The following is a 25249-nucleotide window of genomic DNA, read 5'->3' on the forward strand; positions in this document are numbered from 1 at the left end:
GTAATCTAGACAATAATACAAGCGAGTACAAAACAAGTAAACAAAATAACGTCACTTCTAGAAAACGCGCGAAAAGCGCTAGAAGAACCCGGCCTCTCCGGCAAGGCCCACAGACAAAGCCGGATCCCAGCACGCACTGCGGCCGGGACTACACATCCCAGCATGCACGGCGCACACGGCCTCTCACAGGACTACGGTTCCCAATATGCTCTCCTGACAGCTGCTCGGCCTCCTCAGCGACCGGGGTCTCGGGTCTCTACCCAAGTGGGGACCGAGCTCCGCCCGCTTGGTCTCTCTTTAGAGTCTAAGGCTCGGACACCATCGCCCACTAGTAAAGTATGAAGGTTACGATTTTTCGAGGGATTCTTCATTGCCCTTTTTATTAGCACAGCAAGAAGCTTCTGGCTTAGGGACGGGCGGGGGCATAGGCGGGTCAGCTTGTCCCGCTTGAGCCAATAGCGCCGGAGCGGCTTTCCTGCCACCATGGCAACAGCGGCCGTCCCCAGAGGGACCAGCCACCCATTGGGTAGAATCTTTCCAGAAGGCTCGAGAAGAAGGAAGCGGAAGTGGCACGTGGAGGGGCCGGTGGAGGCGCCGGTGAGTAAATGCCGCAGATTCTGGAAAGTTCTGATCAGTACGATACATAAGGCTGAGGAATTGGGACCTCCCCTTTTGGGTCGGTAGTTCTGCGCCGCGCTGCGCCGGTGAGCGAGCGGCTGCACGTCAAGGCAGTCAGCCGAGCAGCGGAGCGACCCGCCGGGACCGAGCGCCGCTTTCTCCCGTGCTTCCTCCGCCGCGAGTCGCCACTGTCCCCGGGCAGCCGGAGGCGCCAGACAGGCCGACTGTGCGTGTGTCCGCCCGAGTGACAGAGGAGCGGTCGGAGCCCGCGGGAGCCGCGCGTGGCCGGGGCAGCAGGCGGCGGCCGGAGGACGCAGACCAGACCCGAGGCGGAGGCGGACCGAGAGCCGGCCATGTCGGTGGTGGGGCTGGACGTGGGCTCGCAGAGCTGCTACATCGCGGTGGCCCGGGCCGGGGGCATCGAGACCATCGCCAACGAGTTCAGCGACCGCTGCACCCCGTAAGTGGGAGCCTGTGGGGCCCCGGGGAGAGGAGAGAAACCCGGCGGGGGCTGGGGAGCGCGGGGACCTCAGGCCTGCGGGCTGGCTCCCGAGCGCCGGGGCGAGTGGAGGGCGATGCTGGGAGCGGTGCTCTGGGTACCCGCGGTCCGGCCGGGCAGGACGCTTGCCCGAGAGTAGGGGTGGGGTTTGCCGCCACAAATCCGAGAGGGGGTGTCTCGGGGATGCACGGGGCAAAGAGAAGTCCGAGAGTCCCGAGAGTCGAGTCTCCCAGGGTCATCACTTTGGGCGGGCTTCTCACTGGGGGCCGGGCTGCGGCCAAAGCCGAGACTTTGCTCCTTTTTTTGGCAAGCTGCAGCCAGCTCCTAACTCGGCCGCCCCCGGTTTCCCACCCGGCTTCTCTGAGCTGGCTGAGCCGCCCCCAGCTTGTCCCCCTCCCTCCGAGCATATCTGTGCGCCGCAGAGCCGGGCTGCCGAGCTTTTTCTTCCGCATTGTGATTCTCGAAATGAACTGGAAGCTTCCAGAGCCTGTATGCTGCTGCTTGTCCAGTGAGAAGGCGGACTGTTGTTAGCAACCACAGAATCACTCCTTTGATAGATGAATCTACCTCTTCTTACTCATTCTCTGGTTGCTAACGTTGTTGGCTTTAGTGCCCGGGATCGTTTGTGAAAGATGTAAACGTTCTTTTGTGCTCATTTTATGAGAGCCATGCAAGAGGAATCATGCTCTAATTTTTTTATTAATTTTGCGTAGTTTAGATAATGGAGAGAAAATAAAAATTGCATACTTTTTTGTGCTAGTACTCAAGAGGATGGGTGTTGTCAATTCAGTGCTGTATTTTACTGCAGCATCGGGTGGACAAAGGCTAACATTTTAAAAAGCAACTTTTTGGGGGGGCTTATTTTCTGGAGATAATAAACATACCGGAATGTGCTCTGATGAAAACACCCACTTACTTCTGAGGGAAATTAATGTAGGTATTAATTTGTTTTTAAATGACTTAAGCCTAAGATAAAAAGCACAGAGTAGTGAAACATTGAGCCCAAAGGTAAAATGATTGGGCTCATATCTCTGAGTGCAGATGAACGTTTATGAAAGTGAAGGGAAAATCAGAAAATAAGCAAACATTTGACAGTACTGGTAGCATTGGGAAGACTTCTTCCTTCCTTGAGCATCCGGTCCATTTACCTCTGCGCAAATCTACAGTCTGTTCTTGCGTTGTGCGAAGGGTTCTGTAATTGGAGTATGGTAAGAAAGAAGGTAGTGTCTCAGGCCTTTGTGCTTAGGTGCAGTTTACGTCTTTGTTCTTTTTGATCCAATAAAAGAAAGAAAAGCTGGTAAAGTAGAAAAAAATTGTGCATGCAGCTATAGTGACCACTGTAGAACTAAAGACAACAGGGATGGCTCTAAAAAATGTAAACTGAGGGCAGTATTGGCGTTCCCTTTAATATTTTTTGAGAAACAGATGTTTGACTCAATTGCATTGGCTCCTATTAATTTCTATTTAGTATAATTAATTTGATCCTCCCTTTGGAAAAATGAGTAAACTCATTCTGCAAGTGTATAGTTATTTTGAGCTTAGAATGATACTATTTTTGAGAGGTCTCTTAAAGGTCTAGCCTTTGCTTGAATACTTCTCTGGCTTTTAGGATGCTATTTAGCAACCTGCTCAGATAATCTAGGTCTAGGATGTCTCTATTATAGTAAATTTAAACTTGATTCAGCCTGGTATTTAATGCCCTTGGTATATTCCCGTTTTGTTCACCTCATTTACCGTTTCTCCTATCTGACCTCTAATCTAAAACCTAATTCACGTACATCCTCCTGAGGAGACTTCTTGTGCTGCTGTTCCATTTCCGTTGCTGAGAAGGCTGTCTCACAGTTACAAGTCACTTTTCATCTCTTCAAAGCTGACTTAATGTAACTGATTATTCACTTATTTTCCTCAACATCTATATTTGGTACTTGCTCTACATCATTTTTACTTGGCTTCCTCAAGTGGAGTCTTCCACATGGGACCTTCTTGTGCTTTTAAACTCCAGAAGCATAAGTTAGGCCCCCTTCTTTGGGTTTATATAAGAACTTCTGATCTTAAAGGGGCAGATGGTATATCAGGACAGCAATAGTATGACAATGCTGCTTAGATTTATATGGAGTTGGTAACTGAGAAGTAGAGTTATATTTTTTGTTAATCATGTTTCTAGGGCCGAGTTAATAATACCCTTTAACTATTCAAAGCATTTTCAGAGTTAATGTCTACTTCCCAACAGTTGGGGACCTGGAGAGTTATACTGGTACTTGAGGTGTTAGAAAATGTCCCCTGAGCCGTGAGCAGACTCTTAGGGGGGTAGGACTGCCACCTAGATTGGATTCTCAGAGTAGCAGTTAAAGTGAACACCCTTCAAGTGTCTCACCAAAGCTTTGGACTCCAAAATTGTGCTACATTTGTGCCCCCTCCCCACCAACCGTGGGTAGGAAATTTATATTAGAATTTTTCTCTTGTCAGTTAAAAATGGCCACATTTGTCCTGTTTAACATATTTGAAACATGTGGTTTGTATTCTAGATCAGTCATATCATTTGGATCAAAAAACAGAACAATTGGAGTTGCAGCCAAAAATCAGGTATGTTCTTTAGGAGAATTCTGATCACTTTTTAAGGGGAAGGTTTTAAAAGTAAATTCTCAAGGACATACAAGAGTATGAAATATCTAAACCAGTCTATTTTCGAGTTTTAGAAATGTAATGCAGGTGTTCTTTATGAGCTCTTACATGGTTATTTGTTGCTTCTGTTTCCTTCCTCTTGTTTTATTGAATAAGATCTACTTTAACTTTCTAATCTGCCAACGTTAATTTCTAGTAACTTGACCACCTTCTAATTTACCTAATTTTTAAAAATTATAAATAAAACACTTGAAGTTCTTTCATGTGAAGTCTCATGATTCTCATTTAAGAGGTAAAGATTTCTTCTAGAAATTCTGTGTTTAAAAGTGTTTTCAGGTTACTTACTAATTAATGTATTTGTCTAGACCTGTGCTGTCTTATATGGTAGCCATTAGCTACACGTGGCTATTGAGCACTTGAATTATGCCTAGTTTGAATGGGAATGTGAAGTACGTATAAAATACACATGAGATTTCGAAGACTTGAAATAAAGTATCTCATCACTATTTTATGTTCAGTCCATGCTGAAATGATAGTGTTTTAGACATATTAGGCTAAAGAAGTTATTAAAATTAATTTTACCTGTTACTACTTAATGTGACTAAAAAATTGACACGTCACTCCCTAAAATTTAGGGCTCACATTGTAACTGTTGAACTCTTGGGATTGGGGAGAAAAAAATAAAGTAGAAAAATATGAAATCCCTTTTGGGAGATTAAAGAAGATTAAATATTAAAAAAGAGACTGAAAAAATTATTTTAAATAGAGAAAATAGTATCGCTAAAAAAGAAACAAAACTCTGGAATACTATATTATGGCTAGATGGGACAGATACAAGACACAAGAGGAAAAAAAACAGAGAAGAGAAGAGGGTATCCACACTCAAAATGACAGTCTCACAAGGAGAGAGGCACTTGAGTGAAGTAGCGATTTCCCTAAATGTGGCGGTTGAGAATATTGATATCCCAGACCTAAGATTCTGTTGTGTTTTTGTAGTTATGTGAGGAGAATAAGTTGAGGCTCAGGTCTAGTCTGTAGATTACTAGATATACTTCATCTCAGTTTTAGAATCACAGGGAATTTTAGTATATAAACATACTTAAATTCCATGTTGTTTGAAATCTAGTACTGCCAAGCTGTAATTCTTCCCTTTAAACGAAGTAGATCAGGGGAAAAAGTAAATAGTAATAAACTGTTGTGGTATTTTCAAGCTTATAACTTTAAAAGTCTTAGTTTTTAATCTTTTATTTTAATTATTTCTGTATTTTGAATAAGGTTCCCACTGCTGACATGTTTTGAGTGGAATATACTATGAAGTGGGACTTTTTAATCAGAGCCTAATCATCAAAACTATGTGCATGCAGTTAAAAGCTTTATGTCATTTAGAATGTTTTTGAATTATCTTTGCCTTTTCTGCTTTTCATAATTAGTATTCCATACTATTGGTAGGAAAAGCAATCCATGTATTTTGTGGCACAAAATATTTATCCTGATCACTTAGCAATTTATTAGACTATAACAATTAACTTATTAAAAAAACGTAATTTGACTGTAGTACTTCTAGATCTCCTTATTCATTCATTCATTGAGTATAAAACTTACAAGTTTAGTGGGGAAAAAGGGTGAAATAAAGTGATGCAGTTCTTCATGGTTTGTTCAGAGCTTTAGTGATAGTTTCACTATCTTTAAGTTTATCTTGAAGATTTTGAAATCTTTGTTAAAATTTGTGGTGACAATATTGCCTCTTGTTCCCAGTCACTGCTTACCTTCTGGCATTTCTGTAGGAAATGGAGAAAAAATAAAGTCTCTTCACTGATGGAGAAATTCAGGGCTCTGGGGAAAGTTACTCATATCCCTGTCATTTGAGTTGTACAGGTGACTGTCTATAAAATTGGTGTAAGTACTGATAGGTATTGAAATTAGAAAAAATTTAAAATCTCTAATCTCTTTTGCAGCAAATCACTCATGCAAACAATACAGTGTCTAACTTCAAGAGGTTTCATGGCCGAGCATTCAATGACCCCTTTATTCAAAAGGAGAAGGAAAACTTAAGTTATGATTTGGTTCCAATGAAGAATGGTGGAGTTGGAATAAAGGTAATGTAATTGAGCAACCTTTCCTTAGTTTCCTTAATAGGAAACTAAGTTTCCTTAATAGGAAACTAATTCATCATAGAGAAAAGTACTTAATTCTTAATAAATATTTAATAACTCAGATTTCTTAATTGGACAAGATGGTCTTTATTCTTTTTTTGTCTAGCTTCTTTTGAACTGTAGGTATATATTTAAATTGTCTTTGAAAATTATTCAAATGGTATATACTGCTGTAACTTAATTGTGTTTCTTGTAATTTCTTAGCAATTATAAAATTTAGGTTTACTTAGTGGTATTTAAAAAAGTCTAAATTGTGTTGTCATGTTGAACAGAAGTCTGTTCCAATACAGTCTGGTTGTTTGGAGAGCAAAACTGTAATACAACCAGAAAGCTTTTTTTCAACTAGCAGAGGCATTCCTGTCTTATGATCTACACAAAATATTCCAGTGATTTATCTCTTCAGTTAGAGCGGAAATTGACAACCTTCTATAATGTTTTGACGAGTACTTGGATGGGGGAAAAATCTGCCCCAGCTTTTTTTTTCTCCTCTTCATCTCTAGGGAAAAGGTCTTTCTTCCTTTTTTCTTTGCTTCCCTTTCCTTTCCTCCTTTCTTTCTTCTTTCCTAAACAGCTACAACAATAAAGATTTTCTGGAAGAGAATATGTAGTAATATTTGGAAGTTAGTATTAGCATGTAGCTTTAAGTACTACAGTGTTGAAGACATTTTCTTTCCTCCATGTAGGTAATGTACATGGATGAGGAACATCTATTTAGCGTGGAGCAGATAACAGCCATGCTGTTGACAAAGTTAAAGGAAACTGCTGAAAACAATCTCAAAAAACCAGTAACAGATTGTGTTATTTCAGTAAGTAGAATTCAGCAAGGCAATGTGTTTTATTTTAATTTGCTTTCTTTGTGTTACCCTTAAGTATCAAGTGTGTGAAAGCTGTTCTGTTACTAGCGATTAAAATTCTACTGGATTGTAATGTTCAGGAGCATTTCAGAGTAGGTTTGAGTGGTATTTCCAGCCAGAAGTTGCAAAGGTTCTTGACTAGAGGTGCAAATCAGAATCTTTTGTGGGTCTTTTTGAAAATACAGACTGACTGGTTGAATCGGGGGTATTCTGATACAGTTAGTTAATGTACTGTTAGGCAACTGGTATACTTGTACAGGAGCTTTCCAGAATTCCATTCTTAGTTGAGAAGCAGTGGGTTAGAAGTTTTGAAATACAACCTACCAGTAGTGACAAAGTCTAGATTTTCAGCACCGGCAAGCCCACTACCTTCAGTGGTTATCAAGGAGTAGTTAAAAAGGATGAAAGTCATCTTTTATTTGGACACTGAAAAGGTAGTTGTAAATTCTGCTCTCCCAAATGCCTAGTGAACTTCTTGATCTGCTCTGGGTTATAACCTGCACCAGGACTGTCTATCTAATGGACTTACCTATCCCATAGTCTTTGCATTATAGCTTGGGCAGGGTGGCCTGCCCAGATCAGTCAGAAGTGTATCCTAGAATATGAAAGAATAGAGGCAGAAGGGCTAGCATTTCTCCCATTGCCCTTGCAAGATAGAAGATGTTCTATTAAAAGAGTGTCTGGCTGTTGTTTGGAGAAGTAATATTAATCTCTGATAAAATTAAAGAATTAAGTTATGTCAGTGGTTTGTCATCCTTCCTTCCTTTTTTTTTTGCCACAGAGCCTTTTTTTTTTTTTTCCTTTAACCTAATAGGGAAAACTGGTGAAAGTCGTGTTCTAATTTGAAAGGTGAGCAGAGACCTCCCTTTGCTCTTGCCCCTGTCTCTTTCTGAAGCATCTACAAATAATTTGGGAGAAAATGTGAAAGCCACTGTATTAAGTTTTCTCTTAGGTACTTTCCAGTTAACTGATTCTATGAATGTATTGTTAGATGCTCTTCCTGAAAAGTGTCCTAGTTAAAATGCTGTCCTGGAAAGCAATCAAAAGAATCTAGCTAGAAGCATGAGTCAGCACTATAAGAAACTTCATCCCTTGAGCTGTTTTTGCTCTTTTTCCTCTTAGGAAAATTAACAGGCTTTGCCAAAAACTGTTTTTGTAATCTTAACAGGTCTGCTGAATTAGAAGGTACTCCATTGTCTATTAATTTTTGAACTGAACAAATAGCAAAACTAAAGGGCAGTGGCATATGATAGAATTAGCTCTGTATTATCTTTTAAGTTCCTGTAGTCATTACCTATAGTTTAATTATATTTAACATTAAATGTTGACTTAGCATTATAATTTTCAAATGTCAGTAGAAATTTAAGACTAGTTTGGAAATGGTATTTCGTCCACTTAAATTTAAAGATTTCTATTACATTTAAGTAACTGTCAATATGTCTTATGAATACTCCTGATTAATTTTTATTTCGGGTTGAAATTTGGTTCTAATAAAGATTAGTTTGATACTATAATTTTAGGGTAGTCTTTACAAAAGTAGTTACTGATGTGAAAGTTAAGGAACTTGTTAGAAACTGTGAGAATAAAGTTCTACTTCTGTTTTATGACTTGGCTAAGCACCTGTTTACCCAGACTGTTGTGAATTTATTACAGTGGTTGTGAGGAATGTGTATGTATTTTGTGTTCTAGATAAGTTAAAATTCTTTCCTTTCTTGTTTGTAGGTCCCCTCTTTCTTCACAGATGCTGAGAGGCGATCTGTATTAGATGCTGCACAAATTGTTGGCCTAAACTGCTTAAGGCTTATGAATGACATGACAGCTGGTAAGAAAAAACTACTTTTGTGTAGAAGTGAATATATTATCAAAACAGAGTTAAAACACACCAGGTACTATCACTAACAATTTTTCATGTAAATATAGAAACACAGCTTACTAAAAAACATGTGTTAGATTTGAAAGCAAAGATTCCAGTTTTTCAGATGCTTATGTTGAATGAGAAATTGGCACTTTGTCAAATTTATAAATCTGTTTTCATTAGAAAATTCTTTTATATATATTTTAATCCTCTGAATTAGTTGTGTAGGATTTCGTTTATTTCCTTATATTGTTTTTATTGTTAAGAAAGAAGTTTTCCCAAAACCTTACGATTTTGGGTTTCACAACTACCTTGACTTACAAGTATAGATTTAGTTTAAAATTTTTTTCCTTATATATTTACCAAATATATGTAGTGAGGTGTTGGACCTTCATCATTTATCAGATACTGATTTAAGCTGTCCCATTGTCCGACATTGTGTTAGGTGGGATGTAGTGGTGAGCACAGCAGTCACTATTGTCTCCTAGAGCTTTTACCAGTTAATTAGGGTTACAGACGAACAAAAAGTCAGTTACAGTTGAGTGTATTCAGGCAAAGCAAATAAGACTTTTTTCAGCATATGTATTTCTCATAGTTTTTTTTTTTTTAAACTCTTAAAGTATTGATAAAGGTGTGTCCTTAGGTATACATGTTTAGAAGTATGGTGGTTTCAAAGTTCAGAAAAAGGTAACACAGATGCTTTAAGGTAGATCAGTTATTTGCCTGAGATCTAAAAAAAGAATTGAGAGGAACTACAGTTGCTAGTAGTTTATATTAAATTCTTAATTTTTTTGGATAAGCAGTCTCCTGGCAGGTTGTGGTTAAAATGTAAGTATTGTGTAATGAGTCTGATATTGTTTGTGGTTACATTTCATTGTATTCACACCATGTATGTTTTCTCCATCACATGTCTTCATATATTGAAGAGTGATAGAGCATTGTTCTAAAATCAGAAAGAGAAAAAGTAATTGATGCCAAGAAAATTAGTATGAAGTCAGCTATAAAAGGAATGTGTTCACTGTTAATTGTTTGAGGTATAGTCTAAGTTTCCTGCATGTGTAATTATATTGAAAACAATGAAATTCCTAAGCAAATGTGAACCAAAGAATTGAAACATACTTATTTTTTTATAGTTGCTTTGAATTATGGAATTTATAAGCAGGATCTCCCAGGCCTGGATGAGAAACCTCGGATAGTGGTTTTTGTTGATATGGGACACTCAGCTTTTCAAGTGTCTGCCTGTGCCTTTAACAAGGGAAAATTGAAGGTAAAGTCATAAACTGGAACCAAGTGACCAAAACATTAAATATGTTGTATTTATCAGTACTTTAAGCTACTGAGCTGCTTGACTATGCTCTTTTTGAAATGAAGAGTTTGGGTAGTGATACTAACAAGGAATTGTTCCCTAAGATTGATCTCCATAAAGATGATGTAATTGTCTTAGCATGCTCTTAGTATTCTTGCTTAGGAAAGAAAAGCTTTTAAGATTATCTTCTATGTAATCATGAAAAGTCAAAAATATCTTAGAGATCTAGCATTTCTTTTTTTTTTTTTAATTTTTTATTTATTTATTTTTCCCTCAAAGCCCCAGGAGATAGTTGTATGTCATAGTTGCACATTCTTCTAGTTGCTGTATGTGGGACGCGGCCTCAGCATGGCCAGAGAAGTGGTGCGTCGGTGTGCGCCCGGGATCCGAACCCAGGCCGCCTGCATCGGAGTGCACGCACTTAACCGCTAAGCCACGGGGCTGGCCCAGATCTAGCATTTCATTTGGATTTTGTAGTTACGTTTCTGCTAATTGACTTGGATTTCATGTTGTTGTAATGTAAACAGAAGCCTTGAGCCTATTAGCCTTTAGTTGTTTGAGTAGCAATGTTTAAGATTCTAGTTACAAATGTGATTGAAAATAACCAGATTATTTTTTGTTTTAACTAAATTAGGTACTGGGAACAGCTTTTGATCCTTTCTTAGGAGGAAAAAACTTTGATGAAAAGTTAGTGGAACATTTTTGTGCAGAATTTAAAACTAAGTACAAGTTGGATGCAAAATCCAAAATTCGGGCACTCCTTCGTCTGTATCAGGAGTGTGAAAAATTGAAAAAGCTAATGAGCTCTAACAGCACGGACCTACCACTGAATATCGAGTGCTTTATGAATGATAAAGATGTTTCGGGAAAGATGAACAGGTGTGTCTTGAATTCTGCCAGATTAAATGGAAGGAACTTCTTGCTGAAACTAATAGCCCAGGTGTCAGTTGTGGCTGTGGTGGTGTGAGTCTTGGCCCACGTTTCAAGATCCTATGCTACATGCTGGAAAGGTGCTAGCACCATTAGAACTAGGTCACTTCTGCAAAGAGAGTTTTAAAAAAAAATCTTTGCTAAGTGCCCTCGTGATGATGAAGTCTTTTTAGTATTTTTCACTTTTTAGTATTTCTTGGCCAGTAATTGAATAATGGTTTCTCAAAATTTTACAAAAATATTTTGGAGTGAAAATAAATATTCAGAGTAATGAGAATCAGATCACATGAAACATTGAGTAAAATGGTGATCTTAATATAAAAGTGATTTCTTTTAGTAATATCAGTAACACTGACTTTTTCCCCCAATCCCTTTCTGCACCTGTTTTGTATATTTATTAAAGAAAAAAGTTACAAATTATAGTACAGTTAAACTTGGCCTCTGTGGAATCCAGGGTGTTTGAGGGAAAAAATGAAATTCCTTGGGTTGATAAGACTTTCTGTTTAAAAAAAGTAGGACAAGGTGTTGGCCTTAAGATAACTTTCTAAAGATTTATAAAGTGTTTCTCTTATTTGCCAAGGGCACAATTTGAAGAACTCTGTGCTGAACTTCTGCAAAAGATAGAGGTTCCCCTTTATTCATTGATGGAACAAACTCAGCTCAAAGTAGAAGACGTGAGTGCTGTTGAGATCGTTGGAGGCACTACACGAATTCCAGCTGTGAAAGAAAAAATTGCCAGATTCTTTGGAAAAGATGTTAGCACAACGCTCAATGCAGATGAAGCAGTAGCCAGAGGGTGCGCACTGCAGGTACTGCTTCCTCAGCCCTTCTTCTATTGGTACTCATTCCTTACACTGTTTCTCCTCTATTTCATCATGGTGGGGTCAGATAGTAAGCAGAGCCCTGTGCCTGAATAGAATCACAAGGGAGTTAACTTTTAAATAAATCTATAGGCTCTGGGGAGACCAAGGTCTTCAAATCTGGAAGATCCAGGAAATTTAAGATTGAAAGAATTATGGAACTAGTGTTTCTCAAACTGGTGATTAGGAACAGGCATGATTTTGAGGGGGAATCACAAAAAACACAGCTGTAAAGCACTAATTAGTTGTGTGGTGGTGACACTTGTTGCAAGGTACATAAGAGGGAATTAGAATGGCAAATCTGGTGTAATTAGAAATTGATTTGGGGGAAAGTTTGAAGGGTTAAGAGCATTCGTTAACAGGAAGTGTTAGAAAATAGCTACTCCCCCTTCCAAATTGATTTTAACTTGCTTATCAAATAAGAAGGCAGTTCAGAGACAGGAAGTTTGCTTGGTAAAGCAAAAGCACCAAGTCTAGAGGTTATTGATAAAAGAAAATTAGTTTATATTTAGGATATTATAGTCAAATCCAAGTAGTTTTATCTCAAGTTTCCAGTTAACATGTTTGAATTTTGGTCTAGTTAGCACAGTTTTTTAATATAAAGTGAGATTCTGTAGACAAAGGTATTTAGATTGACTACTCTTTAAAACTTAAAAAGAAGAATATGAAGATACTGATTATTACTGATAATCCTTTGTCTTAACAAGATCCATCATGTTTTATGGGATTTTTTTTTCTTGATAGTGGAATATGCCTCAAGTAATTCTAATTCCCCAAATGTTAGAAGTTTATGGTTTTCTTTAGAAGTAGAGCTTATTTTGGCCTCTCTTGAGGGATCCTATGCTAATCAGAGATTAACTTTTAATTTAGTTTAATCATTTTTGTGACTAGTCTAAATCCACCTCACTGTTGGGTGTTGTCTACACCAAATTTGAATTTACCATTGCTTATTTTATTTATAAAATTACTTGAAAATATGAACATTTGGGGTTTTGCCTTTTTTTAGTTCCTTAGACATTTGAAAGGCATTGTGGACAGAGCTGTTTGTGGGTGTTGTCAACTGGTCTTCCCTTGGTATCCACCGGGGGTTGGTTTCAAGACACCCCTCTGATACCAAAATCCATGGATGCTCAAGTCTCTTAAATAAAATGGAGTAGTACAGTGAACACAGTTGGCCGTCATATCCACGGGTTCCGTTCAATTCCTCTGTGTCCTCGAAATTTTGATCTGTGGTTGGTTGAATTCATTGATGGGAAACCCAGGGATGTTTAGTGCCAACTGTACACATTCAAGAGGGACACAGCTTGTAATTGAAATTGCTATCAGCAAGGCATTTCTGGAAAGACCGGTGTTTTTTCCGAAGCCCCTGTGAAACTTAATGATTGCTATCCTAAGAGCCATTGTTATTTGTCTTTATATCTAGTGATTGGCATAGTATTTAGATGATAAATCATTTATACTTAAGATGACAAATCGTTTATGCTTATGGTGGTGACATATACTGTAAGCAGTTTTTGAATTTAGACCTACCCATTCCATTTGAATTCAGTTTTATATTAAAAAGTAAGTGAAATTATTCATGTGCTCAGGATAATCATTTCTTTCTTTTCTTTTTTTAAGTGTGCAATCCTTTCCCCAGCATTTAAAGTTAGAGAATTTTCTGTGACAGATGCAGTTCCTTTTCCAATATCTCTGATCTGGAACAATGATTCAGAAGATACTGAAGGGTATGTAGCAGAAAATAATTTTCAGATATTGTATTTTAATATAAAGAGGAAAAATTAACAAATGGCTTACAGTAGACTATCTGATTAATCTAACTGGGATTTTCCAACAATCAAACCTATCAAAATATTTCTCTCATTTTGGTGTTAGAAATGGTGAGATAGAATTGATAACAGATGTTAGAATGTGTTCTGTTTGTATAGCACAGCAAACTTACGTACTTACATACTTACTGGAAATATTGCATGCTTTTTCCTTTCCTCTAGTGTCCATGAAGTATTTAGTCGGAACCATGCTGCTCCTTTCTCCAAAGTTCTCACCTTTTTGAGAAGGGGGCCTTTTGAGCTAGAAGCTTTCTATTCTGATCCTCAAGGAGTTCCATATCCAGAGGCAAAAATAGGTAAGCAATTAATTATGTGTATTTACTCTCTTAAAGACTTACTCAGTATACAAACTTAAAAAGTTTCCTTATTCTTAGCAATGTTGAGTGGAACTTAATTCCGTGTAAAGACATTTTCAATTTAGAATAATGGTGATGGAGCAATCTCTTCATGTTATTGATGAATAAATGGGCCTATAGAGATGAAATGACTTGCTAGTGCTGCTGTTAACTTCCAAGTATGGATATTTAGGAACACTTTAGTCTCTTTCCTATTCTAATATAGTCTGTACTTAAAGGGTTATCATCTACTTTTAATATTAACCTTTCCTCTAGGTGAAATGTTACTTGCAAAATGTTACTTCCAGTTTAAAACCTGCCTCGGAAACCATTGAAACTACTTTTCAAGTGTACCTTTGTATTGTAGTCTCTCTTGAAAGTACATCTTTTTGGGTACATTTTTCTTTGAAAGGCTTAACACTCTGCATCTGTGTTGACCCATGGTAGCTCTGGAAATCTGTGGGAGGGCTACAGGCATCTTCTTGAATGACTGTGTCTCTTTCCCAGGCTGTGGGTAGAATTTGCCAATATTGCTCAATCTTTTCAGGACTCACTCTTGCCCCACACCTTGTCGTAATGAAATTGTTTGAAGGAGTCAAACCTGGCCAGTTGTGCTTTCTTTCTTACTACTTAAGACTATGTTCTGACACAGAGGACATTTTTTTTTTCTTTTTCAACAGTGTTTACAAATTTATTGGTAGGAAATTAGTTTAAGAAATCGTTGAATAAAGACTAAAATTTTGACAGGTTGGATTCTATGTCTTATTTCCCCATTGTGCAGAGAGTAAAATCCAAGCCAAGCCCTTAAGCATGGCATTAAATTTTTCGTGTTATCACCAAAACAGAAAAGCTTGCACATACTTAAAGAACCATCTTACATCTCTCTCTCCTGTGAGTCGTCTTGGATATTCCAGAGTACATGCTGTTTCTTTAAATGGGTCTTATGGCAATTATCTCCTGAACTAGTGATTTGATCATTAATCAAGGTCAACACCTTTCACTAACCTAGTAATTAAATCTGTAACTTTCTGTGTGTTTATGTAGACAGCACGTTAAATACAAGGCTGTTAAATCCCGTATGGTGCTTTGCACATAATAGGTTTGAAATAACTTAATTTTGGTTTAGCAGTCTCTGGAATAACAGTACTATTGGTGGAGGTGATAACTAACACTTAGTACTTGGTTTCATAGCTTTAAGTGCTCATTGTAAACACTTACTAACTCAATCCACAGAAGCATAGATAGGTTAAGTAATTTGTAGCAGGTCACAGGTCATCCTGTAGCCAGGATTCAAGCCCAGATAGTCAGGGTCAGCATTCTTGACTACTATTTAGTAGTGCTCTGGAACTACTCTGTTACACATAATAATTTCAGGCTTTGATACAGGTTTTAGCTTACCTCTCCTGTTTAAAACAAGAAAATGTTTTGAGTATTCAGTCAGAAAAACAGTATTCCCTGAAGGACCCTGTAGGATTAAAATGCAGCATGTACTTGATAACATCTGCCTTATACTTGCTAACAGATTTTCATGTCTAGTTTGTGCTCACCCATCTGGAGAAAGAGGGTAGGAGGAGGCAGGGACTGCTTGTTATCAGTATCTCACACACTGTCTGTGTCATAAGTGTTAAATAAAAACAGTCACAAGAGTGCCCTTGCTTTCAAAGGTTTTATGGCATATTAAGACTAATCTCAAGTATTATAAGTATACTTTATACTTAATAAATCTATTTCAGGAGGTTATGTTTATCATATACATTAAAGGACTGAAATCTAATTCAGTTGATAGAGAAAGTGGGGAGATTTTGGAATAGCAATACTTTCAAGCTTTATTTCTTAGCCTTTGTCTTCCTTACAGAAATTTAGGTTCAGTTCTAAAATTGTCAATTTTCTTGTTTTAGGCCGCTTCATAGTTCAGAATGTTTCTGCACAGAAAGATGGAGAAAAATCTAAAGTGAAAGTCAAAGTGCGAGTCAACACCCATGGCATTTTCACCATCTCTACAGCGTCTATGGTGGAGAAGGTCCCAGCCGAGGAGAAGGAAGCGTCTTCTGCTGAAGCAGATATGGAGTGTCAGAATCAGAGACCACCAGAAAACCCGGACACTGATGTAAGTTGGTGGATAAGCCTTTGAGTTGGAATATATAGTTGACTGAATTCTAAGCTATAAGAGAAAGGTAGGGAAGAGTTAAAATATGTTTTTCTTAAGTTTGGTTAGAATTTTGGGTAATGATAATAGTAAGTGTTAGATGATGGTAACATACAGCCTGGAGTTAGGTGAATTGTGATTAAATTCTGTGTAGCTTTATTTGAACTGGCAAATAATTTAGAGTAGGTAAAGTTTCTTTGAATTGTTTTTTAAAGACAGACCACATATTGAGAAGTCAAATGTTGACTGATGATTGAGAAAAAAAGAGTATTACAAAATCTATTTGGTGACTATATACCAAGTATTAAAGCTGATTTTTTTTTAATTGTATGGCAAAATTGGCTTTGGTATCACAGAACTTAATTGCTTTTATTTACATGGTTCACTGCATTGTAGGAGGAAGGAAGACAAGTGTCTGTGTAGAGTATAGAAAGTCGTATATTGTTCATGTTCTTAATTTAACTTTCGTTAGCATGCATGTTAGTTTTACATGGTCAAGAGAAGAATTTTTAGAAACTTTAAAATACATCTGCTATTATAGTTTACTTCTGGGTAAAAATCAGAAGTAGCTAAAATGAAGAGGCAGGCACAGTATAGGGTTTTTAGTTGTGATGTGAAAAAGTGTGATATCTCATGGTCAGAGAACTCTATTATCACTGTTACCCATTCCTAGAACGTTTAGGGAATGTTAATGTCTGAGCCTTAGTTTTGTTCTCATCTAGAAAAACTTCAATATAATGAGTTAAATGACCAGTGCCATCGACTTTCTTATTTGGCTACAGACATTTTCCTAATGCCTGTTGTATCGCTCTCTTTGTACCTTTTGGATATGTATATCAGGTGTGCCTTGCTTCTAAGTACTTCAGTGTCTGCCTTAGAATCTTGAAGCTCTAAAAGGAAAATATGAGAGACTTCAGGGTGGGCAGAAAGTAGTTAGATTAGAATGTTGCAGGCTTCTCCCAAAGATGGGAAGAGATCATAGCAAGCACTGCTTTATTGGGGCTAGAGGTCTACTAACATGTAGCGTATATTCTTTATCCTGAGATCTTTGGAGGTGTAAATAGCTGGATCACAAAAAGAAAGTGGGGGCAGAGAGGGTCTTGTGTATCTATAAGCTGAAATGATGAATCCCCGAATAACTGATAGTTGGCTCTTTTATGTAACTGTTCAGTTCACTGAAATGGAGATAAGTCGAGATGCATGATGGCTGCTGGTGAAATTAGGTTTTGGAAGCTTGTTTCTGGGAGAAAGGCCTGGAGTAAACCTATTTCCTGTGCTTTTGAGAGTTGATTTCTGTTCAAGACTAGGTGAAAGTTTCTTAAAGGAGAGTTCTTGATTGTCATCACATCAGTCAAAATGGCTACTACTTGTGTTGTTTAACTATATTAACCATCATTCAAAGAATTTCTTACAGGTTTAAAATTTCTAAGAAGTTTTCAAATATTTTGTGTTCATTTTGCTTTTATCCAGTATCTTTTCCCCTCACCTATTAAGATTTCAGAAATTGAGTGTACTGTCTTTGGTGCCCTATAACCTTTTACATTTATACAAGTACACCTGCTTTCTACATCCTTTGTGCCTGGGCTTTCATTTCAGAAAAATATCCAGCAAGACAACAGTGAAGCTGGAACACAGCCCCAGGTACAAACTGATGGTCAACAAACCTCACAGTCTCCCCCTTCACCTGAACTTACCTCAGAAGAAAACAAAATCCCAGATGCTGACAAAGTGAGTGACTCTTCTAGTTCATTCCATTAGACAATGTTGCAACATGTGATCATTAATGATATCATTAAATCTGCAGTTTCAAGAGCAAGCTCCAAGTTACCTTATTTTATGTAGGATTTTTTTTCTGTTCATTTTCTATGTGTTTTTCAACTAAAACCAGTTAGAGGTACTCAAGTTCAACGAAGAGAATTGAATGTCCTGCTTTAGACCTGAAAGCTGCTCTTGATTAACTGCCACTCCAAGCAGTAAGAGACGAAGGCATAGCATTGGTTGTCTTCTCTAGTGCCAGAGGCATCTGCTGACGCAAGGAGCGGACACAGATACATCCCAGTGCTGTGTGGCTAGTTTTCGCTTGAATTAGTCTGATGATAAATACATGGGCTATAGGAGTGTAGTAAACTTTTTGCTCCTTTCAGATCACCTGTCAAATTTAAATAACTTAATTATGATGATCTTTTAATAACCAGATTGTATTTCAAAGTAGTTATTCTTTTGCCCTGATTCCTCTGTATGTATTGGAAGCTAAATTAAGTGGTTGTGTTGTGTCCCTTGAAAAATGATAGCTTTAAATCAAACCTTTAAAATTCCTTGTCAGATGGACACTGAGAAATTTCGGTTGTTATTCCAGGTCACTCTGTGCTTTGCAGAACTTCATTCTTTGTGCAAGTTGTATGTAAATATTAACCTTTCTTAGTGGTTTTTGGTTTTCTGTCACATTCTGAGGATAGAATTTTTTACCCTCAGATGAATTACGGAATTGTTCATTGGTGTCAAAATATGTTTTACACTTTGTAAAAGTTTCCAGTTTTTAATTTCCCATGAGCTGATTGATCCTCTGGGGGTCCTAATATGAGCTATAGGTCCTAATTCTGAAAGCTGCCTCTTTCTCCTGTTAAAGACTCCTATGATGGTGTAGCAGCATTGCTTTTTTTGCAATAATAGCTCTGTAATTTCAGCCTTACTCCACTTAGTGTTGAGCACTAATTGACTCATGCCAGTAGTCTCATTACCTGTCTAGAACATGACATTGGGTAGGATCTCATGTTCTCACTTGTAGGTGGGACCACTAGCGTCAAGCCCTTTGGAACATGGTCACATATACCTCCTTGGAGGGTTCCTCATCCATGCCATGTCAAATGCCATTTTCTAATATATTGGTTTTGTCAGTAGTTGGTTTAATGTTCTACTACCAGATAGTCTTATCCGGACTTAACTGCCACATATGTACTGTCATCCATTGGTTTCCCAAATATCTGTTGCACTCCTGTGTTTTGCTGGGTGTAGGTGTCATCTGATTCATTTTTTTTCTTGTGGTTCATGTCCCCCGAGCAAGCCAATATATTGGAAGACTCGCATGTGCACTAGAGGGAAGAAATAGGGACTGCAGGCTGATTGACTAGATCATTGCTAGTGATGCTTACAGCTTACAGCACTTCACAGACATGTGATTTGTAAGAACACTGAAATAGAAGTCTGGGAAACAGGCATTCTTGTCCCATCTCTGTCTTTGTAATTTTAGGCAATCCACTGAACCTTTTTCAAGTCCCAGTTTCTTCTGTAAAGAATTAGAATTAATTCTAGAATTTTAACATCTGTTATAGCTCCCCAAATTATCCAGTGATGGTGCTTGTTGTGCCTCATGGGCTAGTCTCTTCCTGTTTAACCATCCCAGCCCATCAGGGTACATGTGACATACCTCTTGTTATCTTCTAAACTGTTGTACAGCTGAGTTTCCTAAATTGTGTTCTTTGTCATTTGTGCTAGTAGGAACCTGCAGAAATGGAAATACATGGAAAAGGCTTAGAAAATTAAAGGCCATAGGAGATACTTACTTCTTTAGCCCTGTATTTACATATTTTGAAAAAGCTATGATAAACCATTACCATTTGCTGCTTCATTCCATTTGCTGTTTTAAGACTCTCGCATCTCTTTTTACCTTGCACAGTTCCTTATGAGAAGTGGTATGACTCAAAGGCAGATAGTAGAAATAAGGATATATATATATATGATCTCCAAATTCAGTAGGACATTTTAAAAGGCACTCAACAATGTAGTGCTAATTGTAATGAAAGCAGGTATAATACTGGGATATTAGAGACTCAAATGTATATTATAGGAATAGAGTTGATCCTAACAATGTTCAGCATTGTCAAAGTCTATCTTAGGTTACTGTTAGATTCTAGACTATAATTTAAAGAAGTGGTAATTCATAATTTAAACGTGGTAATTTAATAATATTTTTGACTTTTCAGAGTCACAAACATTGCTTAAAGAGATTAGAAAGTAAAGACCTATGAAGAAAGGCTTTAGCAGGAGAGATTAAATTTGAGTTTAATAGAAAAAGAGGAAAATACCCTGGTGAATTCTTGAAAGAAAGTGTGGCATGTTTAAGTATAATTGCAGCCCTGATTTAAAAGGAGCAGGTGGGAATTAGATGATCTTATACACTGTCCGAACTTTATAATTTTAGGGATTTTATTTTTGCCTAAGTCATCAGTAAGTATGATAGGGAGATTTTTTTTGTTTTTCAAGGATTAAGAATTTTTCCTTTTTTTTCTCTTACCCCCTTTCCCAAGGCAAATGAAAAGAAAGTTGACCAGCCTCCAGAAGCTAAAAAACCCAAAATAAAAATGGTGAATGTTGAGCTGCCTATTGAAGCCAACTTGGTCTGGCAGTTAGGGAAAGAGCTTCTTAACATGTATATTGAAACAGAGGTAAGATGTGAAGTACATATTTTTATTTTGGAATACATTTAGTTGTTTGGCCCTGTTACCCATATTTCTAGTAGATAAACGGCTATAATTCTTTCCCATATCCCAAGTTTTACACAATTTTAGGGATAAGATGAAGACAAAACTAAGGGTTTTTTCAGTTTAATTTTTTTTTAACAAGTTTTGTTTATATTTTTTGCATCCTTATTAAAGAGATCTATATTATTTAGGTAATTCTGCTTGGTATAAAATTGATTGCCCAAGTTCTTGTGAAGAAATTGGATGCCAGTATGTCCTAGCACAAGGCACAGTACAGTTGGTATCTCAGGCCACACTAAATATTTCTGTTAAAATACATTGTGCTTCTTGGTAGTGTAGAATATGTGAAATAATTGAGATTCAGTTTTCCTTTACTGAGATGGGAACGTTGTGTTTAGAAATTTATTTAACAATAAATTATGCTCCATTTATTTATATTTGACAGATACATGGACTGTAAATAAATTTATCCTTCATTTAAAAATGTGATGACCATTATACATTGACCAATATTAATCCCAGTATGAGACAACCATATAATACATAAAATTATATAAAAACATTAGATTGGGTTTTTTCCCCCTTAGTATTAAATCTGAAATGTGAAAGCTATGTAATTTATTATATAATGTTAAAAAAAAAACCCACAACCCATTATATGTGTTTAGAAAACGAAGAACTTGGTAGGATTTGTCGGAAGAATTATTAGGTATAAATTAGAACTGTTAACACTATTTTTTTTGGTACAGTTGTTGGTTTTGTTAACACTGGAGTCTAAATAGTTAAAATTTAGTTAGAGATAACAGAAGACTAGAATTAACCTTTTCTGTTTTCTGTCAGGGTAAGATGATAATGCAGGATAAATTGGAAAAGGAAAGAAATGATGCTAAAAATGCAGTGGAGGAATATGTGTATGAGTTCAGGGACAAGCTATGTGGACCATATGAAAAATTTATAAGTGAGCAGGTAAGTTCAGAGTTTTTTATTCAGATAATCTCATATAAAGTGTTTAATATCAAATTTGACATTTAAATCTCTACTAGAGTATGTAACTTGAGCTTTTCGAAAACCGAAAATAACTTGAAATAGAAATTGTATAAACAAAGTCAGGGAGAGAGAGGCTCACTAGTGATGTGGAGTTTTATTCTGTTCTGCTTTATCCCAATGACTTCAGTTTTTACCATCTGGAAGAAAGAACCTATCAGACGTTTATTCAGAGTCTGCAACATCATATTTATAGGGGTTAGAAAGATAAATGAGAGAAAATACTTGCTTTCAAAGACTTCAGCCTTTTTTTTTTTTCCTATGACTCTGGTCCTTTCGTTGCTCTCAGTCATTGTTTTATCCCATAAGACTTGTTCATCCAGTCATTCCAAAGGTTATTGGGCACATTATTCCCCTTAGGCCTTTTCTAAACTCCCAAAGTCAGTATGGCTCTGAGTAAATCCCAGAAGTACAACTGTGAAAGATGGAACTGGGAAGAAAATAGGCTAGATGGAAATCGAGGATGGGTTAGGGATTGATTCTGACATTAAAAGATTTTAAACCCAGGAGTCTATCTTCATCCTAAAATCCTTGGGCTACCTTGTAATATATTTCAGTTCTCGGCTCTGCCCTGACATTTCCTGGGTTTCTTATGGTTGGGATTCTGAAGTAGAGATGACCCAAACCAGGCTAGACCTTCTAAGGCTAGAGTAGAAATACATACTTTATATGAATTGATTAAGAATGATTTTCTCATGTTCAATGCTTGAATTATCAACTTGTCTAGTTTCCCTTTCAGTATTTGATAGTTGTAGAAGTCAATAGAAAGTTCCTAATCAAGACCTAATTGTTTTGGAGAGAAGGAACATAATTGCTTTTCCATAACCACATTTCAATGTATAGATTGTCCAGAATTAGAGTTCTAAGAGACAATATTATAAGTGAGTAAGAGCAGTTTACCAAAAATTCTCAACTGTCCCTGTGCGAAAGACAGAGAAGCCAAAGAATAACTGTTAATCGCTCGTGTAAAGTAACAGTACGGAGCTAATAGTAGAGTGTTCATTGCTCCTTGATATTTTTTGGTGAAGAGAATCCAGCTGATCAGAGTGCCTTCCTAGGAATAAAAGTAGCCCTTTAGTGCTTAACACTTCTGAAGATGACTCTGTTGTGAAAACTTGAAAGTAAGATTGCCACTAATATTGATTCTCATGTTTCATATGTAGGATCATCAGAATTTTTTGAAACTACTCACAGAGACTGAAAACTGGCTCTATGAAGAAGGAGAGGACCAAGCTAAACAAGCGTATGTGGATAAGTTGGAAGAATTAATGGTAGGCCCTTCTCTCTGCCTAGAAAGCAGTACCTATATTTTAGACTGTAGACTTTTAAAATATAAGTATGACAAATATTACTTTGTTACATTTCGTTTTAGAAAATTGGCACTCCAATTAACATCCGGTTTCAAGAAGCAGAGGAGCGGCCAAAAGTGTTTGAAGAACTGGGACAGAGGCTGCAGCACTATGCCAAGATAGCAGCTGACTTCAGAAATAATGTAAGTCTTTGTGTGCGTAGTGAGGAAATTACCCTAGATTTTAGTAAGCTAATATTTAAGTTGAGGAACCTTCATTGTGAACAAATGTTCTTAAATGAGAAATTTGTTTTTGGTATTTGAGACCAGAGGTAGATTTGGACTTCATGGCAAATTGAGTCAGATTAGATTTTACTGTTACTTAATTCTTCAGAATGACCATGCTTTTTCCATTCAGGATGAGAAATATAACCATATTGATGAGTCTGAAATGAAAAAGGTTGAGAAGTCTGTTAATGAAGTGATGGAGTGGATGAATAATGTCATGAATGCTCAGGCTAAAAAGAGTCTTGATCAGGATCCAGTTGTACATGCTCAGGAAATTAAAGCAAAAATAAAGGTGAGTGTTACTGTCTACTGTTTACTGTCATGTTTTCTTAGGGACTCAAGTTGCAATCGTTTGAACTTTGAACCATAGCCATTTTTCCTATAAGTCTTTCACCTCATCCTTACTGAGACCAGATTTCTTAGTTCATGTCACAAAATATAGAAGACCTTCTAAGTTTCTGTTAAATTTCCATTTCTTCATTTATTCATTCAGTTCAACAAATATGTTTGTTGAGCCCCAACCATGTGCCTGCCATTGTTCTAGGGATTGAACTTTTCAGTGTACACAGTGAGCCCCTACCCCTGTGGAAGTCACCTGCTAGTGTGAGGAAGACTTGACAATAAACAAGTACAGAAATATATCAGGTGCCATTAAGTTCTGAGGGTAAAGATAGAGTCAAAGGGGGTTAGGAAATTTTGGACAATGGAGAGGACTCAGGTTGGTGTTTTATCAGGGAAGGTCTAGCTGAGGGTGTGAGGCTTGAAGGGAAGTTGGGAAGAAAACCAAGGAACTGCTTTCTGTCTGGAAGAGTATTCAAACACAGTGAAGGTTAAGAAAATGTGAGCCTTTGAAGTCAGTGGGCTATAAGCTTGAATTCCAGCTCTTTGCTCACTGGTTTTTCTGATCTTGAGGTTAAGTTACGTAGCCTCTCTGAACCATTTTCCTCTTCCATGGGTGGGGATCATAATTCCTACCTTAATATTGTTGTGAGGATTAAATGAGGCAGTAATATGTGAGTACTTAACAAGTCCCTGACACATCATAGAAGAGTATTCACTTGTCTTTTGATCAAGCCTCAGTCTGTAGTTTTTGGCAAGTATGAGTAAGTGGAATTCTTTGAGATATGTTCTAATTGGAGCCAGTAGAAAAATATTGGTTCAGGTGTGTAGGAAAGTAATTGAAAATGAACTGGATGGATCTGAGTTAATCTGATTACTAGTTTTGTTTTCCTTTCTTAGGAGTTGAATAACACTTGTGAACCTGTCGTAACACAACCCAAACCAAAAATTGAATCACCTAAACTGGAAAGAACTCCAAATGGCCCAAATACTGATAAAAAGGAAGAAGATTTAGAAGGCAAAAATAATTTTGGTGCTGAACCTCCACATCAGAATGGTGAATGTTACCCTAACGAGAAGAGTTCTGTTAATATGGACTTGGACTAGATAACATTCAATTGGCTTAGTCCTTCAATTAATAAAGTATTTTTGCCATAGTATGTGATTCTACATAACATACTGAGACTATTTATATTTTCTTTTTTAAGGATGTTTAGAAATTTTGTGTATTATATGGAAAAAGAAAAAGCTTAAGTCTGTAGTCTTTATGATCCTAAAAGGGAAACTTGCCTTGGTAACTTTCAGATTCCTGTGGAATTGTGAATTCATACTAAGCTTCTGTGCAGTCTTACCATTTGTATCACTGAGGATGAAATTGACTTTTGTCTTTTGGAGAAAATAAAACAAACAGTACTGCTTGTTCAAGAGGGCTGTGATTAAAATCCAAGTGTTTGTTCCTGCCAAGGTAGTTTTCTTGCATTTTGCTCTCCATTTCAGCATGTGTGTGAGTGTGGATGTTTATAAACAAGACTAAGTCTGATTTCATAATGGCTTTCTAAAATTAATTCTGTCAAATAAAATACGACTTTTTGCTTTGATATTAAAAATCCAATGAGTAAAGCAAAAGCTAGTGAAATGTGTTAGCAGCATGCAGAACAAAAACATTAAAATATATCTCTCGTTATACAGTACATTGTCATGTGAAGGTGTAAAATGGAAGAAACATTGATTCTGTTTGTAACTGATATTGTGAAGCCTTTTATGAGCTTTAAAATAAAGTTCATCTTATGGTGTCATTTCTAAAA

General features: G+C 37.2%; 1 protein-coding gene across 2 annotated transcripts; it reads left to right on the forward strand.

The window, feature by feature from the left end:
- Positions 1-607: 607 nt before the first annotated feature.
- HSPH1 (heat shock protein family H (Hsp110) member 1) lies at positions 608-25249 on the forward strand. 2 transcript variants are annotated; one of them, XM_004435303.3, is made up of 18 exons: positions 608-1078; positions 3643-3700; positions 5695-5835; positions 6576-6698; positions 8469-8568; positions 9735-9868; positions 10542-10786; positions 11418-11646; positions 13318-13424; positions 13689-13822; positions 15760-15968; positions 17604-17735; positions 20312-20449; positions 21326-21451; positions 22693-22800; positions 22902-23021; positions 23236-23397; positions 24345-25249. In XM_004435303.3, exons 1-18 carry the CDS (start codon positions 972-974, stop codon positions 24549-24551), a joined length of 2580 nt encoding a protein of 859 aa, XP_004435360.1. In that variant the 5' UTR covers positions 608-971; the 3' UTR covers positions 24552-25249. The 2 variants fall into 2 exon arrangements, with proteins under 2 accessions (XP_004435360.1, XP_004435361.1); XM_004435304.3 differs by lacking the exon at positions 17604-17735.

Source organism: Ceratotherium simum, chromosome 10 (genome assembly GCF_057802395.1).
Source record: "Ceratotherium simum simum isolate JZ-2026a chromosome 10, ASM5780239v1, whole genome shotgun sequence".
Lineage (NCBI taxonomy): Eukaryota > Metazoa > Chordata > Mammalia > Perissodactyla > Rhinocerotidae > Ceratotherium > Ceratotherium simum.